Below are 19986 nucleotides of genomic sequence, written 5' to 3' on the forward strand. Positions count from 1 at the left end.
ATGTGCCCAGCACTAATGAGCAATTGGTGAGATAGGAAATATGTAACGTAATGCAGGAAGGAACATTGATGAATTGTCACAGGGACATTTTTTCCTTGCTTCTCATGTAAGAAAAGATCTTTAGCATTGGGTGTGCTGTGGCACAATCACTCTACACAATTGTTAGCACTGAGAGGCTCATAAACAGGTACATGCACCAAAAATTAAAAAAAAAAAACTCTTTACAAGACAGTCTGTTATATTTCCCAACTTAACATTTTAGACGTGTACATTTTTCACCCATTAATTACATATTGTTTTTTTATTTGTTAAAGAGCCATTCATAGTTTTTGGAATAAAATTCTTGAATGGTGTGGGATTTTTTACAGGAGAACTTCATCCATAAAATGGATATACACAGCTTGTTATTATCAGTGATGATGGTAAAGGTGGTTGCTGGCAGTATAGAGTGTCAATAAAGTGTTGTAGTTAGTTCCTGGGAAGATAAAGGTGTACCTATCGTTATAACTTTTAAAATCTAAATCAACAGTAGATGTGAAATAAAGCAAGTTTGCACATTTATTATTTATGCTGTTGTTATTATGCTATAAAACAAAGCTGAACTTACCAAAAATCCAGGTTCAGTCTCCTGAAGGAAGATTTTTAGTCTTGTGCTGGTTGAAAAAAAGAGACCAAACCTAGGAAGTCCCAGTCATCTGTGCACTCACAGAGAAAGCAGCCATGTGATTGTTGGACACCGTGACTCTCTGTACTGGCCCAGACTCCCTGCGTTTAGTCTCTTTTTTTCAACCAGCACAAGTCTCGGCCAGTCCAGAGAGTCACGGATTAATGTGTCCATCAATCACATAGCTGCATTCTCTATGAGTGCACAGATGACTGGGACTTCCTAGGTTTGGTCTTTTTTTTTTTAACCAGCAAAAGACTAAAAATCTGCCTTCAGGAGACTGGACCTGGATTTCTAGTAAGTACAGCTTTTTTTTACAGCATGATAACTCAAAAAAGAATACATGTATATTGCAAATATGCTTTTTTCCCATATACTGTTGATTTAGATTTTGAAAGTTACCACGACGGTGCCAATTTAAGGACCCAATTACACAGAGCGATTCAGCAGGTCATTGCTCTATGGAATAAAGATAACAATGAGGCGATGACAACGATCATCAGCATATCATGTCTTTAGGTCCTGACCTAAAGTCATCAGCCGTCGACCACACATTGCTAAGTGAAATAGCGATGAGCGTCTGGTGGCTGATGAATCTGTAAAAAAGAGACAGCAAACTATGCACACCTCTCCATGTTCTCTGATGTCCTGCTAGCTTCAGCCCCTTCCCAGCAATGTCTGAAGTGATAGGCCACTCAGCCAATCACCGGGACAATGCCATGGCCTGTGACTTCAGACCGAAGCTAGCAGAACATTAGGGAGCGCGGAGAGGTATGTATAAGTTTATTATTTTAAAAGAGCTGCACAGACTTTGCTAATGATGTCTGTGAAGCCCTTGCTCCACAATTATCAGGCCATACATGGGCTCAGTAAGCACCAATCTAGCAGATCAGCCCTCGCTTACACCAAGTCATAGGGCTGTGTAATATGTCCTGTAGTCCCTGAGGTGGCAAAAAGAAATCGCACTAGTTGGCCAGCAGTAAGAAGGTGGTATTTCTATACTGGAGGTCCACAAAAGCAACAAACAGGTAAGTAGTCTTTGAGATTGGCGAGAAGAAGCTGGTCCACCATAACATGTAGGGGCTGCTGGAAAGAGATGTCCCTCAGGCCTGGGCAAAGATATTATGGTTAATACATGTCATTGTGGATCAGCTTTCATTTCAATTACACAAACAATTCCAAATTCCCTCTTATGACCTCCCAAAGTGGTCTGGCAAAGCTAGGAATTTATAGATCACTGGTGATACTAAATTTACTAATTCTATATTTGTGCCAGCTTTTAGACACACTGTCTAAATTTGTGTATGGATTATAATTTGTGCTCAGTTTAGAAATGTACCAAAAAAGTATCTATCTTTAAGAGTTTCTAAAACATATTCATGCCAGTATTATCTTGGCTTGTAATGGCCACTGTGTCTGCAAAAAAGTGCCTAGTCGGTTTAATATCTTGACTTAAAGGGGTAGTTTTCAAAAATAAATTTTTTTTAAATCAACTGGTTCCAGAAAGTGCCAGAGATTTGTAATTTACCTCTATTAAAAAATCTCAAGTCTTCCAGTACTTATCAGCTGCTGTACATCCTGCAGGAAGTGGTGTATTCTCTTCAGTCTGACACAGTCTGACCTCTGTCAGGAACTGTCCAGAGCAGTAGCAAATCCCCATAGAAAACCTCTCCTGCTCTCTAGACTGGAAAGAATACCACTTCCTGCGGGGTATACAGCAGCTGATTAGTACTGGAAAACCAGATATTTTTTAAAATTACAAATCTTTGGCACTTTCTGGCACCAGTTATTTTGTAAAAATTTTTTTTAGGGATAACACCACCTTTAAAAGTGACCTAAACATAGACATTTCCTAGCCATTTTTGTTTGTGAATATGAAAAATGTCGAGTGAGTCAACTCACACAGCAATAAACCACAATTCTGACACATATGTATCCAAGGTTCAAATGCAACATTCATAATAATCTGGTCCAGAAAGTCCTTCAAATCAACATCTGTGACTATTTAATTCAGGGGTGGGGAACCTTTTCCATGTCGAGGGCCAATCGGGCATTAATAAAATGATTTGAGGGCCGCATACCGTGATCGGCAGTTAGTAGCGTGGGTTTGCAGCACCCGGGGCAAGGCAAAGTATTGTTCCCCTAGTGCTCCTGCTATTGTAGTTAACCCCTAGTTATGCCCCTTGTAGTCTAGTGAACCCCCAAGTCATGCCCCTTGTAGTCTAGTTATCCCCCCCCCCAGTGATGTCCCTGGTAGCCTAGTTAACCTCCCAGTGCATGTCCCAAATAAACAAAATAAACATCCCACTCACCTTTCCTCTGCCCTCACGCTGCCCAGGTCCTCTTCTCTCCCCTCTAGCCTGTGCCGGTCTTCTACTGCAGACGGCGTGCGATGAAATGACGTCATCACGCGCGGCCCGCAGGAGAAGGAAGACGTGCACCACTCTGGTGGGGAAGGGGCCGGCAATCACAGCATCCTCCTGTGTCACAGACACAGGAAGATGCTGTGAATGCCGGCTCCTGCCCCACCAGAGCGGCGCGCACACCACAGGGGAGCTGCGGGCCGCATTGGGAGGTCTCAGGGGCCGGACATTCCCCAACGCTGATTTAATCAGATAGAAGATTACAAAGCTTTGCAATGGCAAACTAGAGTTGACATTTTTTGCATTCCTGACAGAAGAATACATTGAGGAAATAGATGAATTCCTTGTTTGAGCTGCAGTGTAAAGGAAATGTCCAGGTTTTCACTTTATATGGTATTACCAATTTTCGATATTTTAAGAAACTTTATGTTCATGATTCTCCCCTATAGACACAGACTCAAGGTAACTATTCATCACAACATTATAAAAAATATAAAAAAATTTAATCATTGAAATTATTGGGCATAATGAAATGTTTTCTATGTTATTTAAAGGGGATTTGAGTAAACAAATGTTGTAACATAGTAGTTCTGCATTTACACATTTTCCCACTATACAGAGCTTTAGCCTTTGGAGATGCTAAAAGAAGAAAGCTATGGTATAATCCATTATATTGCTGTTAGCATAGAGATGGTTATAACCGAGTCATTGGTTTTCAAACAGACAGGTAACGGTTTATAAAAGAAACAATGTTTTGTATACACACATAAGTTAATGTACCTTGTGGCCGTGTGGGGTCCATGGAGTTTGGCAATAGAGGCTGTGATCCTGGTACTCCTACAGGGGGCTGAAGAGTAGACAGTCATATATAAGAACCATGCACTTTCACCAAAAATGTCTTAAAGGGGGTTGCGTCAATAAAAAAAAAGTAGGTCTAACGTGATACATCATGTGAAATGAAACATATTACACAAGTACAGGCCTTTCTGAAATAGTAAACTTTAAAATTAAGTATGCATTGTGACAACAAAGTACTTAACATGACGACTGTGACTGAAGTAGCTCAGTTGAAGACAAGTAGGGTGTGTAGAGCTATTGAGGACAAGTGAAAGGTGCGCTGGGAATGGGCTCCAGCTGGCGGCTCTACAACCAGCTGTACACAGACTACCTGTCTTCAACAGCCCAAACACAGTGGAGAAGAAAGGTGGAGAAAAGGACACATCTTCACTGAGCTACTTCAGTAACAGCGCCAAAGGTATTGATACTAAAGTGTACACTGCATACTACACACCATAACTAGCTGTAGTGCTTTATGCAACTTTTTTTTATCTGTATTTCTTAAATGGTACTGTTTGAAAGATATAGACAAAGTGATACCCCATATGGTTTTATTGTATTGATAACTAGAGATGATCGAACATCGGGATTTTGCAGGTTCGATCGAACTCAAATGTTCTCAAACCTGCAGCATTTGATTCCCGATGCCTTCCCGGTCAGTGGGGAAGGAGGAGACAGCCCGGGTACCGCCTGGAATTCTGGCATTCAGCCTGGGTAATAGGCTGAATCCCGTAATTCATGGCGGTACCCGGGCTTGCTTCACCTTCCTCACGGACCGGGAAGGCATTGGGATTCAAATGCTGCAGGTTTGAGAACGTTCGAGTTCGAACCTGCAAAATCCCGATGTTTGATCATCTCTTTTGATAACCTGCTTGTTATGACCCACTAGGGTGGGCCAGGCATGTTCAGTGCAATCTCCAGGAAGTTCTGGCAGTTGTATTACACTGAATCTGCAAGCAAGGGGGATTGTGGGAAAGTGTGTGCACGGTTGCATGGCAACAGCAGGATCATGGTTTAGAGAGGAAACCAGGAAGTGATTAGATCCATGAGGGAGAAAACAGTATAGTATTGTAAGTTACTTTACTAAAATTAGCACATTTGTACATATTATGTACATACTGTATTTATTTAAAAGTATGTTTATTTTTAGATTTTCCTTTAAAATTATTATTAAAGGGGTAATACTAGTTCTGAAGTAATAGTTCTGAAGCCACCCAAAATCAATTTCTTTTAGCGGTCTTAGTTTTGTACTTTATTTTTGTATAGGTACAGTATTTCCTGGTTGAATAACCTCCCTCCCACCCACAGCCTTCCTGTCATATCTCATTTCATAACAGACTACTGCTATCAGTAAGGTTACAGCACCTGCTGTGCTCATTGCCTTTCTGCTCCTCTTTCTGTGGCATCATTTATCACAATGCTATAACACCCCTCATTATATCCTAAATATCCCAATAAGGATATGTATATATATGGATGTGTATATATATATATATATATATATATATATATATATATATATATTTATTTATAGAGAGAGAGAGAGAGAGAAATTCCTTCTGTAATTCCTATACTTATTCTGTTTTTTTATGTATGTATAGATGTTTGTATAGTTGTTTACCACATTTTAATATTAACAATGAACAAACCTGATTTGGCATTCGTAGGGAAGGTCGAGGGCCACCAGGATACCGTGGTGACATAAATGGCTAAAAAACAACAGGAAATAAGTTTTTTTTATAAGTTAAAAAATATTTGTGTAATGTATGTTTTACTGCAATAACAATCCAACACGAGAAATAAAGACAGTAGTGTGTAAAAAGGATACAAGGCTTGAAAAATACCACAAAATATAGGGAATTAATAGATTGCAATTAAACCAATAAAAATAAATAAATTAAATAAGTCCCTGCAAGCAGCTTGTGCGAATGGCGCGCTGGCTGTTTGTGCCATGTGCACACAGGGCCTCTGTCACTTTAAAAAGCTGCTGACAGGTGCTGTGTGTGTGTGCAGGGAGGCAGTGATGTGTGGAACTTCCACCAATTCGCGCTCCCTGTGTGATATTGAGGCAGCTTGATAGGTACTTAGCCGTCTCCACCTCACACTAGGAACCAGACCTTACCTGCAGATGATTGACATCTCCTAAGGACAGTGTGGTAGCAGGACAGGTAAGTATGAAACACTACAGAGGGGAATACATGTATTATTTCTCATTGGAGGGGGCAAACTAAATCATTTGCTTGGTGCAGGATTCGCTAGCCATGCCTCTTCTATATCATTCCATATTTTAAAGTTTCAGGAAATTCTCACCCATAGAAATCTATGGGTTGCCTAATACAACTGAGTATTTCTAAGAAGTAGTACATAGCCATGTGTACAGGCACTGCTCATCTTTTTTCTTTTGTTTTATATTTTACCTTAAACAGAAGCTAAAGCCAATTGAATGTTTTACATAGAACAACTCTCAATAGTACCAACCCATTGTTCAATAAGAGATATCAATGTGGTACAGTGCACACATGGATGGACGGAACTTTTTTCAGCTAATAATGGCTTTTGTTTTCACAAAACCAGGTATTTAGGTCAGAGCTTTAGTAGTGGCAGCATGTATGAATTTAATCCAAGGGCAAATATATTCATGCATAAGCAATTGTTGACCATACGCAATTATTCAAACAACGTGCTTTGAAGAAATTAATATTTAATTTTTACATCTAAATCTGTGCTGAACACATAGAGCGTTAAGTTATACAATCTTAGTCACAGCACATACTTGCGACTTCCTCATTATTTTACAATGACCATTAGAGATGAGCGAACCAAAATTTTCTGAACCGAGATTTGTACTTTTTGCAAGCTTTCAAACAAATTAGTAAAGAACAAAAAAAATATTTATTCTTACTTGTCCTTCTCCGGTGTCTCTAGCCCTCTCAGTCAATCATGGACTGAAATGAAACATCGCCGTGGCCAGTGATTGGCTGAGCGGGCTGTCTCGAGAGTGACCGCCTGCTCAGCCAATCACTCTTCACAGCGCTGTCCCATCTCAGTTAGTCATTGGCTGAGTGGGATTTTGGTGGCTGCGGGGGACACCGGAGACCAGAGAAAGAAGACACCTAGGTACACGTAAGTATAGATGAGTAAACTTTGTTTATCTCTAATGAGATAAAGATGAGATGAGATAACTTTGCTTATCTCTAATGACCATACAGCACCACTGCACACACATATTACATTAGTTAACATTTTTCATCTTATTTGTGCTCTATTAAGAGTTAAATTTTTGTCTATATGGTCTTTTTTTGTTGTGAAGTTCAGCATTCCAGGTCCTTCTCTCCCCATAAATCTGTTTAGAAAAAGTCAATAGCCCCCTATGCAAATTAGATATTGGCCAGTCTAGCTATAATTGTCAGGGTTTGCCAACTCTCCTGTAATGTGTATATGGGCCTTTAGAAATAAAACTGAATGTTTGTTCTCTTGAAAATAATGAGCTTCCACTAGGCAAAAATAAAACTTGCAACTTTGTCCCTTTTGGTATTACAGTAATTGAGATGAACTCAGTTGGGAAAGATGTATAATTAAAAATATGCTCATAGCTACCATGAAGATGAAGGGATAAGATTGATTGCTTTGTGACCATAGCTTGATAAGGTCATAATGTTTCAGGTATTGCTTTTGAGAATGTCAATCATTGAACATGCCCACCAATAACTGTCAATATAAAGGTATTATCAATGGACCTTACTTTCATGAGCTGAAAACCTTCGATTGTAATAATCTATACATTTAGCAACAAGATAGGTTGGCATTGTTTGAAATTACCTGACTGTGAGGACCCATCATTGGGTTGTTGGGGTTGTGCGGAGGTGGTTGTGCATGAGGTGATGGCTGAGAACCTGGAGGACCCTATAAAACACAAATGTATACATGATCATTAATGGGTGTCTAGCATATTAGATAATGTGAATCAAACAAAAAGGTAAAATTTGCAATGTAAAAACAGTATATATCATGTTTGTACAGGCACAGAAGCTGTGTATTAATAAGCCTCCGTTCCCTGCAATATAAAGCAAACATAAAGCTGCATCATTTTAACAAGGAAATTGTTACTACAACATGTAGAAGATGTAATATGGAAGGTATTGTCATGAGAAACAACACTTATATTCCAAGATGTGCCGTTGCTGTGTAAAAATTGTGCTTTATTAATTAGTCCTTGCCCAAACACCTTACCTAGGGTAAACTGATTCTAAATGTAAGAGATTAAGAAGACTTAAGCCAACTAATAGGTCTAAACTATACCTAGACAGGGTTTGGATATGCCAGATTTATCAATCCACCCGATTCACCTTGATATATCTGGTGCACTTAAAAACTATTCATCTACAGTAGTTGTCACCGTCTAAGAATTAGTTTTATTAAATCTGTTAAAAAAAGGCATGATCTTCACTGGAAATCACTTTATGCCTTATGCTCAGGAAGGTGTATAACCTTATTAATGGAGCCCTGATGCTTTGCACATTATGTACAGAAAAACTGGAATTTGGTCATATGCGTGTATACAACCTAACAAATAATTGGTTGGACAGATCTGTATTTCCTGCAGTTTTCGACACAATTGTTGGTGGTAGCAGAGGGGCCAGGGTTGCCCCTTACTGCTGCCACTCAACGTAAAATAATACACACAGTTTTGGTCTGCCCTGATCTCTCTGGTAAGAAAAAATAGAACAGCGCTCCATAGCACAGATCAGGGGGTATAGACAGAAGGTGAGAGAATAGTGTGGGAGACTCTCACCTGGTGCGGTTGTGCAGTGGAGAGGCACAACACTCAATCGCATGGATAAGGATCGCTGCCACCATGTAGAAACTTTTTTATCCCTAATGCTAAATGATCTGAGAGACATTAATAAGGAAGTGATAATGGGTGACTATACAGACAATCTTACTAAGGGTATAAACCCACACACCGTATACGCAGCAGATATGCAACAAAAACGCAGAAGATTTGTTGGTACAGATTTGATGCTGTGTTCAGTTATTTAGATCTAATCTGCTGCGAGTTTGCTGCGAGTTTGCTGCGAGTTTGCTGCGTATCGCAGCAGCAAATACGCTGCATATACGGTGTGTGGGTTTATACCCTAAAGGGGAACGTACAGCTTTAAAAAACCTAAAAAAGAATACGGATATTATTATTTGCCCCGCCGATAAGGGGGGGGGGGCACAGTATTACTAAACAGAGATGACTATTTATGTGAAGCTTGGCGTATTTTATCAGATGAACTCTATTACGAAAAGCTAGAGATGGATCCATCAGTAGAATATAAAGAATTGTATCACTCTCTAATTCAGAGTGCAATTGACGCAAATATTCTGAATAGGAGAGAAAAAGATTTTTTAACAGTTTCTGACACCAATTTGGCTTATTTTTATTATTTACCGAAGATTCACAAATCACTCACTAATCCACCCGGTCGTCCTATTATTTCGGGTATTGGGTCTCTCACTTCTAATCTATCTCACTACGTGGATTTATTTCTGCAAAAATATGTGTGTAAATTGCCTTCTTTTTTAAAAGATTCTTCTCAATTAATTTCTGAACTACAAACACTACAATTACCCTCTTATTATAATTTTGTCACTTTAGATGTATCTTCTTTATATTCAAATATTGATATCATCTTAGGGCTCGAATCAACCCTTCACTACCTCGAAAATTATCCTGATCTCGATAAAAAGCAAATTGAATTTATTTATGACAGTATGAGTTTTATATTGGAACATAATGTATTTGATTTTGAAGAAGCTATCTTTCGACAGATCCGTGGCTGTGCAATGGGCACTCGCTTCGCACCCAGTTTTGCCAACCTTTTCATGGGCAGGTTCGAGGTAAGTGTCCTCGCACAGTCCAGTGATTTTAAGAAATGTATCTGTTATCGGCGTTATATAGACGATCTGTTCTTAATCTGGGTGGGATCAAAATCTGAGGCCCAATCCTTCGTAGAAAATCTAAACTGCAACCAATGGGGCATAAAATTCACTCTTAATTTTGGAGCTGATGCTATTGATTTTTTAGACCTAGAGGTTTTTAAAACAGATAAATTCCATATCGCTACAAAAACTAATTTTAAAAGTGTTGATGTAAACAGTTTTTTAGATTTTAAGAGTTGTCACCTACCCTTATGGTTGAAAAATGTCCCCTTTGGTCAGTATCAAAGAATAAGAAAAAATTGTAGTTTGGAGAGCGACTATATACAGCAATCAAAAATTTTGAAAGAAAGGTTTATTAAGAAGGGTTACCCTAAAAGAATTAAAAAAATGCATACAACCGAAATAAGTCCACAACACAAGGAAATATACTGAAAAAAATGAAGGAAAAAAGGGATACAAATATAAAGAAAAATAAAACATTTAATAATGAATTTGGACTCCAATTCACGACCGAGTCTAATTGTGGGGCCATGCAGATTAAGAAGTGCTTACAAAAAAACTGGTCAATTCTTCGGGATGATCCTATTCTAAAATCTAGCATCCCTAAAAATCCCAATATAATTTTTCGAAGAACTAAGCGTTTACGGAATTACCTTGCCCCAAGCAAAATACCCCAAAGGGATACAAATAATGTCATACAGGTGAGAGATAAGAAAGATGGAGATAGATCACTAGGAACCGTTAAATGTTTCAGTGTAAGATGTCTCTGTTGCGATTGGATACCCCGTAATCCAGGTACTACTTTTACATCTCAGAGTACTGGAGAAATCTTTTCTACTACAGGCCTTTTCAATTGTTCTACACAATTTGTAGTTTATCTTTTGGAGTGCTCATGTAGGCTACAATATGTGGGACGCACTGTTCAGACTAAATAAACATTGGTCTAATATTCAAAAAGGCTACCTACTACATAGTGTCTCGAAACATTTCTTTCTAAAACATAACAGTGACCCCAAGCACCTTACTCTAACAATTTTAGAACACATCCCAGAGACACGCTGTAATAGATATAGGCACCTTATTAATCGCGAATCGTATTGGATTTTTAAATTATGTACTTTATCACCTTATGGCTTGAACGAAACTATTGAGAATGTCCGTTAGAAATCAATGTTTTTGACATATGTATCTTTATATGTTCATATATTCTACATAGGGTTGTATATTTGTTTTTATGTAATTGGAAGCCCGTTCTTTCCCTTTTGGGTTACTAGGGGTTAAAATGTTTTTTCTTGCTTAACCTATCATTACATGCTGATGTCATCAAGGAGGCGTATATATATGTAGGTTGAGTTGATTGTGAGGCAGATGACACTTGAAAAAGAAACCAGTTCGGTTTGGAAACGCGCTGTGTCGCCATGAATGTTTTTATACAATAAATTATTATTTTAACCATCTCATATCCCCCTCTGGATCTGCGCCCGTACTTACCCTGGTTTGGAGAGGAGGTCGTTTTTCTGATCTCTCTGGGTCCTATTACACCAACAGATGTCTGACAGATTGTTGTGGACAAAGCCAGGAATGGATTTGAAAAGAGGAGAAATCTCATACTTTCCTTTTTTTCTGTTCCTGGCTTTGGCTTCACAAATCTGTCAGATATCTGTTGGTGTAATAGGGTCCTTACACAACGTCTTCAGAAGCAGAGACTAAGAAGTTTGAACTGTAAGGCTACGTTCACACAGAGCAAAAGGAGCGGATTACGCAAGGAAATATTTCCGCCTGAAATCAACTGACGCTGAATTCCGAGCAGAATATAAGCAGAATGCAAGCAGAATCCCTGCGTATTCTGCTAGGAAAGTGTTCAGCTCGTAATCAGCTCTTGACAAATTCAGCGCGGAATACTCGAGGAAATTCAGCGCTGAAATTCAGCGAGTATTTGGTGAGTAAACTAGACTATACCAGAACATATACTAGAATCCTCCTCCCCCCCCTTTTCCCCATTTCCGCGCTGATTCAGCGAGTAATTTCCGCTTGTATTACGCTTGTATTCCGCGCTGAATCCGCGCTGAAACAGAAAATCAGAGCCCCATTGATTTGTATAGGCTTCCGCTAGCGGAAGAATGAACATGTTCATTCTTCTGGCGGAAAGCGGATTAGTTCAGTACGGAAATTCCACTGTGTGAACTGCAGAGCAGAATTTCCATTCAACACAATGGAAATTAGCTCTGCACCTATTTTAACGGCTGAAATTTCAGCGCTGATTCAGCGCAGAAATTCAGCTGCTTTTGCTCAGTGGGAACGAGCCCTTAGTGAAATACTTGTTTTGAGGGTGGTTTTACAGTACTTTAAAGATGGCATTTTTGGCAGAAATGTTGAAACAAATGTTATAAACAAAAAACAATGTTAAAATAATCACAACTGATAATAAGAAAAACTTAACAGTAAAAAACATAGCCAAGAAAATTGCAAGTACTAAAATGCACTATGTTTGAAAAAATAACAAAACTACAAAAATTCCCAAAAAATAATATAAAATTGCTGCAGTTTTTGGGAGAAAGTGGCAAAAACTGAGAATACCAGTCAGAATTAAAGGGGTTATCCAGCACTACAAAAACATGGCCACTTTCCCACTACTGTTGTCTTCAGTTTGGGTGGGGTTTTGAAACTCAGTTCCATTGAAGTAAATTGAGCTTAATTGCAAACCACACCTGAACTGGAGACAAGAGAGGGGGAAAAGTGGCCATGTTTTTGTAGCGCTGGATAACCCCTTTAAGGCTGAGACACTATGGCAAATTTGGGCATGACGAAGATTGCACAACCAAAAACTCACCCTGTTGCACTGTGTGGATAGCGCTGCATTGCACCTAAGGTCAGTCAATGTGATCACGTGACCTACAATCTCAGATGGATTTCTTGTGACTGCTAGGTGGCAGTCACTGCCATGGCATAGCAATTCTTGTCAAAAAAACCCCTGTCTAGGCGTAAATTGCCTCACCTGTTCTGGATTATTTTAGGTTTTCACCTTATCTTTAGTAACATAAAATAGGTTTGAGGGTTTACCATGTGACTACACTGCATCTCCAGCCTTACATGCGGCAGATTTGTTGCCGCAATTTTGACAACAATTTTGTATGCTTGTGAATTTTATATGCTTGTGAATGGGGTTGCTTTAGTAACAAATCTGACCTAACAAAATTAATTGTACACTATGCACTTACTATGTTATATTGTTTTTCAGAATTTCAAAAATAAGTAGTTGAAATAAAGTTACATGGCTGACTGCTTCCCTTTGGAGATATGTATCCGCAGCATGGACATAACTCACTATTAGTCTTTTACAACCAGAAGGTCTAGGAACATACATGTATACTTCTGCTAGGCCTAGCCAAACAGCTAGAGGAATTTCCATGCAACAGAGTGCTCTCATCTGACATCTTGCGGCTTCTAAAACTATTTATTGCCTGAGGTGTAAGCGCTGTGCTGCTTTTACATCTGGTGAATAAGGGGTTACCATGAAAGCATTTGCTTTGATATTTAATAATGCTTCTTCCTGCTGCCTTGCAATTATCGTCCAGGGCTAATAAGAGACATATGGCAGTCACTGGTTTGAGTCTGTGAGCCCAATCCCGCTAGGTACCAGCCCAGCCAATCGCATTTAGGCAAAAAGAAGGGGGATAAATGAAGCAATTAATAAAATCATTTTCTATCCAGCTAAGGAGATAAATGTTTGGCATAGTCACACTGGCCTTCACTAGGCAATAGCTGGAGATCTGGCAATAGATGGCACTGCAGCCTTTCTTTTATCTGAAGCACAGCACAGGAAAAATGGTATTTTCACATTTTTGACAGCAACAAGTTTGTTGAGATTTTTTTCTACTCCTCCTTTCTTCACTGTCTGCAAAACACTGTCAAATAAACCATGCCAAGATTTAGCCAGATCGGAACAAGTATATAGTCTTACATAAATTAGTCTACATACAAAGGTCCATAGGTCGAGCTGCATGTTGTCTATGTATATTTCCTGACTAGCAAGACTAATGATGACCCAATTCTGTTTCAACATGTAATAATCTATGGCTAAGAATTCTGTGTTACAATATACAATTACATAGTGGCAGAAAATGATGCCAATGTATACTGAACCATGCATGTGCTGGGTCCATTGAGTTCAATGCCCAAACAAAGTCTACTAATGACCACATCCAGTCTATTTCTGATACACTGTTGTTTGCAGGACTCCAAGGCACAGGTGTTGTACCAATATGCCAATGTGTTCCTCATACGTAAGGTTTAGGTAGTATATAGTGTAAAACATAAAATTTCAAGCTACTGGTTAAGTGAAACTAATGAACACTGATGGAATACCATGCAAAATGCCTGCAACTTTAATTCCCACCATATAAATAAAATGTTTCCAGTTTCCACCAGTAAAATATAATTTCCCCAACAAACCAGACTTGTTCACAAAAATAGGCTTCATACATGAAAACTTTTTCTGGAACATAAACAAACACAGTTCACTCCTTTCCAGTGTTTGGAAACTGTGTCACTTGATTTATTGGAGTGAGTTCCACCTTACCCACTCATATTCCTGTTATTTTTTGAAAGATCTGTGAGTAGCAGCTGGCTTGATTGTTGACCATTTAGGTAACACAAGATTATTATGTACACTGACTGTAGAGAATAAAATATGCTAATGACAACTAATGGTGACCTATAACTGAAATATGCCATAAGGCTGGGTTCACACTACGTTTTTGCAATCCGTTTTTTGAACAAAAAAGGATTGCAAAAAACGGATGCAACTGTGTGCATCTGTTATGATCCATTTCTCCTTTGACTTCCATTATAAAAAAACAACGGATCAAAACGGATCCATTTTTTTTTTGACGGACACAAAACGTGGTCGACCTCATTTTTGTGTCCGTCAAAAAAAAAACCTAGTTTGTAAAAACGTAGTGTGAACCCAGCCTTAGCCTTTTTTCTGACTTGTCATCCAATGTAAATCATGGGTCATGATGCCTTTAACTGAAGAACAAGTAAACCTGCAATGTACAGGAGTAATGCCTTATTTGCACAATACAGATAAACCTTTCTTATACCACTCCTAGTTTATGGTCTGCAATGACTGAACTGCAGGATCATTATAAAAAAGCTAATAATATTACTGATAGAAGCTTGGAAATTATTGTGGAGGTCTTCAGTGCTGGATACATGTAAAAATAAGTAGTCATCATGTTGGACCAATGATGCTTTGTACAGTCTGATGAAAGCCATTGAACAACACTGTAGACATGTTCTTTCAAGCCTGGAATAGGAAAACTATGGCTGGTGTTACATTTCATCAGTGGCTGAAGTGATTGGATGCAGCCCTGCAGCTGCCTGGAAAACAGCCTAAAACCCCTATTACAAGGATAGACTGTGAGGAGCAAACGCTCGCTTGCTCCTCGTTCCCCGCTCGCTGCCGGTGCCATCACACGTGGCGTCAGCACGTTGGGGGGGGGGGGGGGGGCATTGGCTACCTGGGTGATCACTTGATCATCCGGGCAGCCCATAGAGAATAGCGGCTGTCTGCTGCCGCTGCTCCTGTTCCACGGTGAACTATATGCGTTGTTTGTCTTTCAACATGTTGAAAGACAAACGACTACAACGATCAGCCGACATCATTCATGTCGGCTGGTCGTTGTGTTCTATTACACAGGACAATTATCGCCTATAAGCGTCGATATTGGCTGAATACAGCCTATAAACGTTCCGTGTAATAGGGCCTTAACCTGGATTCATGTTTTGTAGGACTCCTTAGGGCTGCATTCAATGTCTTCAGCCACTAATAATGAAATGCTGCACGCTCAGGTTTGGACGAACCCAAGCATGCTTGAGGTTCACGCATATCTAACGGTGACCATTACACTGGATGTTGCTGGCTATGCCAAGGTAAATATTATCCATCACATACGCTCCGATCAGTTAGAAGCTTTGACAACTTGGAACAGTACCTTTGAAGGTAATAAATAATTAATGACATATTAAAATGGTTTTCCGGCCCAAATACTGCTGCTTGGTTTGAATTTCCTAGGATCTTTCATAAAGGGTGATTTGTTTCTTTAAATGCTAGTGCAGGCTTAGTCAGGTGTGCACAGGTAATTATAGCAACAGTTGCAGATGGAAAGCAGCATGTCAGTCTCAATGTTCATTGTAGAGACACACGCTGCCACCACCAGAGAGCCTCCACAGGAGCAACCTTTAAAGCCAGGGAAAGGCAGCAAAACTCAAGCAACCAACATTGATCTCAATATTTCCCTATCCAGGCTGGGTTCACACTATGTATATTTGAGGCTGTATTTGGTCCTCATGTCAGGTCCTCATAGCAACCAAAACCAGGAGTGGATTGAAAACACAGAAAGGATCTGTTCACATAATGTTGAAATTGAGTGGATGGCCGCCATATAACAGTAAGTAACTGCCATTATTTCAATATAACAGCCGTTGTTTTAAAATAACAGCACATATTTGCCATTAAATGACGGACATCCACTCAATTACAACATTATGTGAACAGATCCTTTCTGTGTTTTCAATCCGCTCCTTGTTTTGGTTGCTATACAGCCTCAAATATACGTAGTGTGAACATAGCCTAAGGCTACAAGGCGCATGATCGCCCCCCGCACCCCCCGGCCGTACGATCGCCCCCCGCAGCCCCCGGCCGCACGATCGCCCCCCCCGCAGCCCGTTCGGCCGGGGGGTGCGGGGGGCGATCGGGGCTGCAGGGGGCTGCGGGGGGCGATCGTGCGGCCGGTGGCTGCGGGGGGCGATCGTGCGGCCGGGGGCTGCGGGGGGGCGATCGGGGCTGCGGGGGGCGATCATACGGCCGGGGGGTGCGGGGGGGCGATCGTTCGGCCGGGGGGTGCGGGGGGCGATCATGCGGCCGGGGGCGATCGGGGCTGCAGGGGGGGCAGGCAGGATATACATTACCAGGTCCCCGCTCGGCGGCTTCGGCGGCTCCCGGCATGTTCTGCCCGGCCAATCAGTGCGCTGCCCTGCCGCACTGATTGGCCGGGCAGAACAGATACGGTAATACATTGTATAGACACATCTATATAACTTTTAATGTACTTTTAATAGAAAACAAGTTTTTCTTATCCGGAGTTCCTCTTTAAAGCTTACTATCATTTGGACAGCTCCTCAGGATACGTTGAAAAACTCCTGCAGGCATGCTATTCTCTTGTGATGAGGGCGGTAGATGGAATTCCTAAAAGCGCCATAGACTGCATTGTTAGGCTGCATTCACACGTCCGTGCAACTGTGTCGTTTTAGTGCTGCAGAGATTCAAATTGTTTCCATGCTCCCAGCATCATATTGATACATCATGCCGTGTTGGGAAACAGTCCAGGACAGGCATTTACTGTCCCTGCCATCCGTGTTTCACAGAGAAAACACAGAGCATGTGAATACAGCCTAATTGTATAACAATGCAGTCTATGCTTGCGAGAGTTCTATCACTGAAGAGGGCAGTGTATCTGCTGTGCTGTTCAAATGCCAGGCACGCTTTAAATGGACACTGTCAATTAAAACAACTTTTCTTATTTTGACAGAGGCATTGCTAAATGAAGCAAATTGCTTTGTTTGATCTGTGCTCCGCTCATCAACCTGCCGGCGTTTCAGCGCTGCTTCACTCCCTGCCACTCCTCCCAGGATGCTGGGAAAAGCTGGATCCAATCCTAGGAATTTCTTGGCAGCTTCATTTTATTTTTCTGGGACCCTATGTGATCTGTACAGGACCCTGAAAACGCTCCTGTTTTCTACATAGAAAGTAATTTACAGCTTCCAGTAGCTCTTTCTGACTGTTGTATGTAAATACTTGTTTTATCCATATTAGTTAGCTGCTTATTTTCCTTTAACACTTCATTTTTCTTGCATTTTGGGGGTTCAGATCCAATTACTAGTTTTCCATAGAGTTTTGATCTCAATATACAATGGTTTCAACATACAATGGTCGCCCTGGAACCAATTATATCGTATATTGAGGGACCACTGTATTTGAAAGTTATAACATTGGCCACTGGGTGTCACTGTTCCTGCTTCTCTGCTGTGAATACATGTTCGGCTATGCCAAATACAGGGCTTGCAGCAGAAGACTTCTTAAAGAAGATTAGGTGAGCAACTTAGGTGAGCCCACTGGAAATTTCATTTTTTTGTATTATGACTTTCATGCTTTTCAAAGTTATGTCTTGATGCATTATTTTACTGCAATTGTAAAAAAAATCTGATTACGTTACAGCATCTTTCACTTTAGCGTTAAAAGAATGCCACTTTTGCCTCAGTTACGCCACAATTAACTGCAAAATGCCATGGCAGCATTGTCATTATTATACAGCAACTTTTGTATTTGTCTTAAAATAAAAAATTTTGTGCAAGTTTGCTAAATCTGTGGCATAATCTCTGCCGAAATGGCATGAGGTTAACTGTATTGTGAGTATTTGTGTTAAAATAAAGCAATTTTTGCTGTAATTTGCAGTGAAATTGTGGCAAAATGGCATTCTTTTAATGCTAATAGAAAGTCAAGGTGACATAAAGCCAATTTTGCCGGAATTTAGCAAATGACAAAAATGGTGTTATTTCAGAGCAGATACAAAACTTGAGGTAACACTAATTTTGCTGGGTATTTTGTGAAAATTGCAAAAATTTTGTTATTTTACAACAAACTTTGCAACTGCGGTAGAAGAACACATCAAGATAGAAATAACTGTGAAAAACTTTAAACTAATAATACAACAACAACAATAACGACAATTACATTTCAAGTGGTCTATGAAAGCTGCTTCTATAGGAAGTCTGCTGCTGAGCTCAATGCACTGTGATGGACAGCACAGGAGAACACAGAGCTCTAAAAGTCCCGCCCACACTTCCTGTATTTCGTCCAAGCCCTGCAGTAGTCATAGACTAAAATATATTGACAATAGGCAGAGGAGCAGCAACAGTGACAACTAGGGGCCAATAACTTTTGCACAGAGAACAACATAAAAAAAGAAAATTACAAATATGTTAGATATTGATGCCACTGTCTAAATATGCAGAGTTGTTTGTGATGACGTTAAGGTCTGCCTACTCTTGCTTTATAGGATCTCTAAACTCTTATTCCTTTTCTGTTCTTTAAACTCTTATTCTTTTTCTGTTCTTTCTTTTAATTCTTTATTTGAATTCTATTCCGCATTAGGCAATACGACATACAACAGTAAAATAATAAAACCAAAATTCTTCAGTAAACTTGCTATTTGCAGTGACCTTAAAGGAAACGTGATCAAATATTCCTACTCCCTACTGACAGGCTTCCGACCCCCAGCTAGATCCCCTTATACTGACCTCATCTCGCCGAGTCCCGAGTCCCGCAGCCGGCACGCGCGGCTGTGGAGATAGGTCCGGCGTCCATAGTGAATAAATAGAGACGGACTCATCTCTGCAGCGCGAGCACGGCTCCATTCATTCTCTATGGACGCCGGGCCTATCTCCACAGCATGTGCGCTGGCTTCTGACCAGGATATCTCCGTCCCAGGACAGGCTCCGGGAGCGGGACTCGGCGAGAGGAGGTCTGTATAAGGGGATCTAGCTGGGGGTCGGGAGCCTGTCACTCCTGCACGGGGGTGACAGGTCCTCTTTAAGTGTATCTACCTTGTGCTATACAAGACTGTACATTTATTGCATGTTAAGTCGTTTTACTGAATCCTAGTGTCAGAAGTTGTTTTCTTGCACTTTGTACCACTGAAACAGCTAATTGAAAAGGAGTGGGTGTGGTACATTAGACCACCACTTTGCCACATGATATATACAACTCACTACTGTACCCAGTTAACTCTGAAGTACACCATCTGTTGCAAACCCCATAGTTTACCACAGTGCCACACCTACTACTGTAGATTACAGCAAGTTAATTATTGGCAAATCCAGTATGCCAGGACCAGTGTTACCCATACTACCAGTATACAAGGGACAAATAATACCATAGACATGGCCATTACAACCATACTGTTAGTTTAGTCTCCCCTCTATACAGTGACAATATATTTGTAGATACCATCTGTACACAGGCTATGCAGACTGTCAAATGGTGACACTGTACCCATATATATATGTTATATCCAGTGTAAAAGCTAAAGGGAAGGCTGGATCACTGCTCCACCCTTCAAGCAGCACATGCATCCA

At 40.3% G+C, this 19986-nt stretch overlaps 1 protein-coding gene across 2 annotated transcripts in view; it reads right to left on the bottom strand.

Moving 5' to 3' along the window:
• SSBP4 (single stranded DNA binding protein 4) overlaps positions 1-19986 on the bottom strand; it is a 426420-nt gene that overhangs the window by 25102 nt on the left and 381332 nt on the right. For both annotated transcript variants that reach the window (XM_069962485.1, XM_069962486.1), the window contains 3 exons: positions 7684-7767; positions 5514-5573; positions 3808-3874 (listed from right to left, as the gene is read on the bottom strand). In XM_069962485.1, the coding sequence (XP_069818586.1) occupies positions 3808-3874; positions 5514-5573; positions 7684-7767 (211 nt within the window). The remainder of the gene's footprint in view (positions 1-3807; positions 3875-5513; positions 5574-7683; positions 7768-19986) is intronic.

Source organism: Dendropsophus ebraccatus, chromosome 3, assembly GCF_027789765.1.
Source record: "Dendropsophus ebraccatus isolate aDenEbr1 chromosome 3, aDenEbr1.pat, whole genome shotgun sequence".
NCBI lineage: Eukaryota > Metazoa > Chordata > Amphibia > Anura > Hylidae > Dendropsophus > Dendropsophus ebraccatus.